Below are 6,933 nucleotides of genomic sequence, written 5' to 3'. Positions count from 1 at the left end.
ACTCAGGTTTTCCTATAAGAGCTGAAAAGACAGAAAATAGAAACCAGTAAAGAACACCTCCCTCGGTCAGGGTTCTCCGGCTGCCGGCCCTGGCGTGTCTAATGATTAACGATCCTCTCTGGACTGTAATAAATCTTTATTTCCCCGAGGCATTTCCCCGGGTCGCTGTACGCTGTGAAGGAAAGTGGACGGACTCACTGTCGCTGTAAGGGCAGAACTTCCTGGACTGAGTGAACGGCAGCTCCACCAGGTCGGAGCTGGAACCCGGCAGGGGTTCAGACAGAACGTCCGCCGTGTAGAAAGCCTTCAGGTCATTCAGGTCGTTGGTGAGGTCACACTCTGTGTCCAGGCTGCGAATGCAGTGCGGATTCCTCTGTCTGTCACTGCCGACCCTGTACGGAAACACGGACACCGAGGATTAGGAATAAACCGGCTAACAGGGCTACTTACACATAAAACAGCTGAACTAATAATGCTAGTTAGAAATAATAATAATAATAATAATAATAATAATAATAATAATAACTCTGCTAGTCAGACATAAACATGCATATGCCTGATCTGGTCTAATACCAGCTTATAGTGCCTGATACAAATAAACCAGCTGAAACCAATTAACAATTAAGAAAACGAATAAATTAAACGAATGCTAATTGACTCATGGCCAGAGCAGCAGGCCTCGAAACGACGAGTGACAGGATCTGAAAATCTGAGTTACATCACATCAACGATATTCAGCCTTTCTTTCAGACGTGGCCGTGTGATCACGCAGAAAGGGTGCACACGTGAATCAGGTCACGTTTAGGGCCGAGCGCATCGTCCCTGACGCGTAAATAATAAATAAACACACAAGTAAATAAAAGCTCTACGAATGACAAACTGACTCGACAAAACACGCTCAGGCCTCGGGAGCTGAGGGAGCTGAGGGAGCTGAGGGAGCGCACTATGGGACTGAATGAATGAGAAGTAGAGACATGACAGACGCCCGACCTTGAGAACTCCACCGTGTAGCTGTAGTTGGAGGGTGTGGGTCCCCATTTGAGGATGGATTTGAAGTTGAGTGACGTCCAGGTCACATCCTTGGCCTTGGGAAGGTAATCAGAGCCCAATGAAGCTGAAAAAGACAGAAAAAGAAGCTTAAACTTTGGCCAAAAACACACAAAACTATTTGGAACCATGTTCTGTTTGCTCAGAGGGGCACTTGTGGTTCTAGGTTCCGCACAGAACCATCAATCTGGATTACCACTGCACCACTCACTGTTCTAAATAGAACCATTTCCTTTATTGATGAACCCTAAGACTGGCTGCTTGTGCGAATTGTCCGTTCCACCTTAAATGGTGCAACAGTTCCATTCTGGAGCCCTAAGACTGGCTGCTTGTGCGAATCGCCCGTTCCACCTTAAATGGTGCAACAGTTCCATTCTGGAGCCCTAAGACTGGCTGTTTGTTCGAGGAGAAGTATAACATTTAAGGTGGAACGGACAATTCGAACAAGAACGCGGGTTTAGCTCAGTAAATCACAACAAATCAGTTTTAATTCACTCGAACTCAGTTAACAGCGCATGCGCACCGCATTCTGGACGAATTTAACACGTTCCTACCTGAAGATGCGCTGATCCAGCAGAGGAAAATGAGAATCGGCGCCGTGAAGCTCATGCTGGTGTCCAGTAAGAGGTCCAGAGGGATGTTCTAGCTGGGAGGTTCTAGTCCTTTAGTGCTGGTCTCTCAGCGCTGAGCGCTTTATACGGAGAGCAGCGCAGCTCAGGCTGACTCACTCAGCCCCGCCCACTGAGCCCGCAGCGGCGTCACTGGCGGAGCACGATGACCATATATGGGCATCCGGCTCACCGCCGCCCTCCCCTGGTGAACGCTTTCACAGGAGGGTTCTTCATGGGTTCTTCACCCTGCGGATAAAACCAAAGGCACCATGGAGCGTGTCTGCTGGTTCCTGATGGTTCTGTAACCTGCTTTGGCTTTTGAAATGGGTTGTTATCACTGTGCAAGGGGCTCTAATGGTTTAGTGGTTTCCTAATGGGTTCTAAAGGTGTTCTACGGAAGCTAGTAATCTCTACTGGAAACTATTAGGCCCATTATATTTTAATATCCTATTTAGAACCATGAGTTCCATATAGAACCATTCCATGCTCAAATGGTTCTCTGCATGATTGAAAAGGGTGGTATATAGCACCAAAAAGGGTTCTGCTTTCGTTACAAGTTTGGCATCAAAGAACCCTTTTTGGTGCTATATAGAACCAAGACATTCTCCATCAATCTGAAGAACCATTTCACCATGCAGGCAACCACAAGGGGTTCTGCTATTGTCGTGATATCAAGCTTGGAACAACAGAAGAACCCTTTTTGGTGCTTCAAGGGTTCTTTAGTAAAGAAAATCGAGATTGATGGAGAATGTATGGTATATGGTTCTATGTAATACCTTTTTGAAAACGGTTCTATATTGCACCAAAATGGGATCTGCCGTTTTTGCAAAATCAAGCTTGTAACAATAGAAGAACACTTTTTGGTACTATATAGAACCATATACAGCACATCCTGAAGAACCCTTTCATGCAAATGGTTCTTTACGTGTTCATGGTTCTATATAGAACCATTTTATTTACTAAAGAACCCTTGAAGAACCTGCTTTTTTTAAGAGTGCATTAAACGTGTATTTATAGATTAGCATCATTTCACCGTGCAGGGAACCATTTAAACATGCAAATGGTTCTTTGAGTGTTCATAGTCCAATATAGAACCACTGTCTTGACTAAAGGACCCTTCAAGAACCCCCCAGAGTGGAGGAGTGATGTGACCCCAGAGAAGGAATGTTTTACTGGCGTAAAGGGGACTTACACTGTTATGTTTAGGGTTAAGGTGTAACCAGGCTTGGTGTGAAAGGTTCCGTTCTACAGGAACTTTGTGGTTGAGAACCTGTTACAGTGACCCCTCTACTCTGTACCAGCACCCATAAAGGACGACACTGACCTGCTGTCGGCTCTCGCACCAACAGGAAGCAGAGAAGATGGTGAAGCTGCAGACGAGACACATGAGGCAGCCGCCGCTCAGCTGTCTGCTCAGGATGTTGGTCATCTCACCCGTCAGCACTGCCCGCTCATCCAGGACAGAACGGCGTTCCATACACATCCCAGCAGCATCCGGCCTGGATCACCATCAACACACACAGCAGGAAGATCATCGGTTTAAAAAAGACTGAATTACTCCAGAACTGAACAGTTCAGATGTAAACAGAGCGGTTCTCTGTTCTAGATAATCTTACCGAGTCAGAACCGCTCACAGTGGAGGTGATAGGAACCAGACGTCCCTCTAAAAGCTCCTCACAGTGGAGGTGATGGGAACCAGACGTCCCTCTAAAAGCTCCTCACAGTGGTGGTGATGGGAACCAGACGTCCCTCTAAAAGCTCCTCACAGAAAGTTCCTACATGAACTGGTTCTGAATTCACTGCCTGATGACTGAGACGCTGTTTTATGAGAGTTTAGAGAACTTCAACTCCATTCATGGTGGAGGGAGACATGCAGGGCGCTGTGCGGCAAAATAGTCCCCAAAGAAAACTCATTATTCCAGATTTTCCACTATTTTCCATCATCAACATTCCATATAAGCTCAGAAGACTCGTGTAGGTTCTCTGGTGGTTCTGGATGGTAAATAAAGGGTCTATATCTGTGTTGTAGTCATGGCGACGCCTGGTTCCCATCACCACCACTGTAAAGACGTCTGAAATGTTTGAGAACAGTTCTGCGCTTTAAATGAGATCGGCTCTTGGTCTCAGGTTCTTCTCCTGGACTCAGTTCAGTCCAGTTGGAAATCAAGCTGTTTTCTCCTGATTCTGAAATTCACCTCCTGGTGACAGCGTCTCTCTTTGATCAAAACACTGTCCCACATGTGGACTAACTCGTCTCAGCCTCGTCTCAGCCTCGTCTCAGCCTCGTCTCAGCCTCGTCTCAGCCTCATCATGTCTCCATAAGAAAAATGTGAGATCTCATCGTTCTCAGCTCTGTTCTAGATCACAGAACCCTCTCGGTGCAGAAGGAGAACTCATGCTTTTCTCCTTCATCACCATAATGTCTCACAGTGAGACGCTGATGTTGATCTCCTCTCTTCTCCTGAGGAGGTTCAGGAGAAACAGCTCAGAAATCAGTGATCCTTCATTAATGCAGCATTAAGCTCTGCCTCATTTCTCTGAGGCGACATTGTTGAACGAGGGCCAGAGTGGCTATTCTTTCCGTGCATGGACCAAATAACGTCCTTTCTCATGGAATTCCCTCGTAAAGGATTCTGGAATGTTGTAGCAAATCATTGCCCCATTAAAAAGCCCTTTGTAGGAACGTTTCTGGTGTAAATTTTAAAGAAAGCCACTAAAAAGAGTGACCAGCTTACTGGACACAGCTGAACAGGCCCTGGAGTTCTGAATGTTCCACTACAGCCTCCAAGTTGGGCGTTTTTTCCGAGTTTTTTGGCTGGGAGCTCGTTATCCAGGCTGCCAGGATTATATAATGGAACAGCTATGAACACTCACTCCCTGACAGCCTGCTTTCATACGGGGGCAGTGGCGTAACTACCAGGGGGAGTCACACTGTGGCCCATGTGCAGGGAGACCACCCCCCTGCGTTTTTATTGGGCCTCTCCAGCACCTAAAGAAGATCTAAGGCACAGACACATCCATTAATCCACCAACAAACCTCCAGCGCAGTGGCCACTAGAGGGCGCTGCGGAAAGAGATTAAAGGGAACTTATTACACATTTCTAGTTGTTCCCTCCCCTTTAGGGTGTTATGTAGCTCTTTGTGCAAAGTTCTAAAGCTCTGAGAGAAACTTTCCACCACAGAACCCTCTTTCCTCAGCTGCCTCGTTGGAATTCCAGCCCTTTTCCGTTGTTACAGGATGACATCATCTCGTAACACAGTCCTTATTGCCTGCCTACCATCAAGCTCTGCCCCCTCCCACAGTGCACAGTTGCTACTGGGGCAGGAAGAGTGTGTTCAGTCTTGTACACACTTAAAAAAAAGATGGTTCTTCAAGGGTTCTTTAGTGAAGAGAATGGTTCTATATAGAACCAGTGAAAACCCTTTGCATGATGAAAGGCTCTGTAATAGCACCTTTTTGAAAATGGTTCCATATAACGCCAAAAATGGTTCTTCTACTGGTACAAGCTTGACGTCGTAACATTAGAATGTGGGAGAATGTGGTGATGGTGGTATGTAGAACCATATTAAAAAAAGGTGCTAAATAGAACCATCTACAGCAAATAATTTGTCAATTTAAAGATGAACCATTTAATGATGCAAAGAACCCTTTAATCATGCCAGTGAAGTGTTTTTGGAACTGTAAATCTGTTCTAGTAGAACAAAAATAGCATCCTGAACATTGAAAATGAGCATGATAGACCGCATTTAAGACAGTAACAGATTCTAGATATTAGTTTTAATCGTTTTTGTAATATCGTTGTCTAGAACCCAGTATAAAACCATGTAAACATCATTGTTCCCACGTTGTTGACGCCTGTGGTAAAAATAGAGCTTCACAGCCTCCAGAATCCAGTTTAGCTTCTGCTGATGAGCTGGGTGTGACGGTTGGAGAACCTGGTCCTGCACCTTTGTTAGGTTCTCCTGATAAATTTATTCTAAGCTGACCAAGCAGAAGTCCAGATGACTCAGTAGTGGAACCTTATGACACTGGCACTCTGGGAAATCCCCTGCTGTCCATCAGCATTTCCTCCTCAGTAATGTGGCTTTGGGACGATTCAGACTGGCCATCTTCGCTGGGACAGAGCTCAGGCTGGACCAGGCAGGTCTGCATGTTGTTCATCTGGCACTGAGACACTTCCTGCTGGTATTGCAGCACAGGTGTGTGTTAATCAGGCCAGAAAGGACTGGACGGCTGTCTCAACAAGATCTGACACACTATATTGCCAAAAGTATTCGGTCGTCTGGCTTCACACGCATATGAACTTGAGTGGCGTCCCATTCTTAATCCATAGGGTTTAATATGATGTTGGCTCACCCTTACAGCTATAACAGCTTCAGCTCTTCTGGGAAGGCTTTCCACAAGGGTTAGGAGTGTTTATGGGAATTTCTGACCGTTCTTCCAGAAGCACATTTGTGAGGTCAGACACTGATGTTGGACGAGAAGGCCTGGCTCACAGTCTCCACTCTAATTCATCCCAAAGGTGTTCTATGGGGTTGAGGTCAGGACTCTGTGCAGGCCAGTCAAGTTCTTCCACACCAAACTGGCTCATCCGTGTCTTTATGGACCTGCTTTGTGCACTGGTGCTCAGTCATGTTGGAGCAGGAAGGGGCCGTCCCCAAACTGTTCCCACAAAGTTGGGAGCGTGAAATTGTCCAAAATCTCTTGGTGCTGAAGCTTTAAGAGTTCCTTTCACTGGAACTAAGGGGCCGAGCCCAACTCCTGAAAAACACCCCCACACCATGATCCCCCCTCCACCAAACTTTACACTCGGCACAATGCAGTCAGACAAGTACCGTCTCCTGGCAACCGCCAAACCCAGACTCGTCCATCGGGTTGCCAGACGGAGAAGCGTGATTGGTCACTCCAGAGAACACGTCTCCACTGCTCTAGAGTCCAGTGGCGGCGCTTTACACCACTGCATTCCACGCTTTGCATTCCAGTTTGGTGATGTAATGCTTGGATGCAGCTGCTCGGCCATGGAAACCCATTCCATGAAGCTCTCTATGCTGTTCTTGAGCTGATCTGAAGGCCACATGAAGTTTGGAGGTCTGTAGTGATGGACTCTGCAGAAAGTCGGTGACCTCTGCGCACTATGCCCCTCAGCATCCGCTGACCGCTCTGTCATTTTACGTGGCCGACCACTTCGTGGCTGAGTTGCTGTCGTTCCCAATCGCTTCCACTTTGTTATAATCCCACTGACAGTGGACTGTGGAATATTTAGTAGTGAGGAAA

At 46.6% G+C, this 6,933-nt stretch overlaps 1 protein-coding gene across 1 annotated transcript in view; it reads right to left on the bottom strand.

Annotated features, from left to right (window-relative positions):
• The window catches only part of f3b (coagulation factor IIIb), a 6,251-nt gene extending 3,115 nt beyond the window's left edge, over window positions 1-3,136 (bottom strand). Inside the window, exons 1-5 of the mRNA XM_017688623.2 lie at window positions 2,983-3,136; window positions 1,602-1,904; window positions 991-1,114; window positions 199-392; window positions 1-21 (exon numbers count right to left, since the gene is read on the bottom strand). The exon at window positions 1-21 is cut by the window's left edge and continues 158 nt beyond it. Of these exons, the coding sequence (XP_017544112.1) occupies window positions 1-21; window positions 199-392; window positions 991-1,114; window positions 1,602-1,656 (394 nt within the window). The 5' untranslated portion in view covers window positions 1,657-1,904; window positions 2,983-3,136. The remainder of the gene's footprint in view (window positions 22-198; window positions 393-990; window positions 1,115-1,601; window positions 1,905-2,982) is intronic.
• Between the last annotated feature and the right edge of the window lie 3,797 nt (window positions 3,137-6,933).

Source organism: Pygocentrus nattereri, chromosome 19, assembly GCF_015220715.1.
Source record: "Pygocentrus nattereri isolate fPygNat1 chromosome 19, fPygNat1.pri, whole genome shotgun sequence".
NCBI classification, from domain to species: domain Eukaryota; kingdom Metazoa; phylum Chordata; class Actinopteri; order Characiformes; family Serrasalmidae; genus Pygocentrus; species Pygocentrus nattereri.
This window is presented reverse-complemented; position numbering and strand designations above follow the sequence as displayed.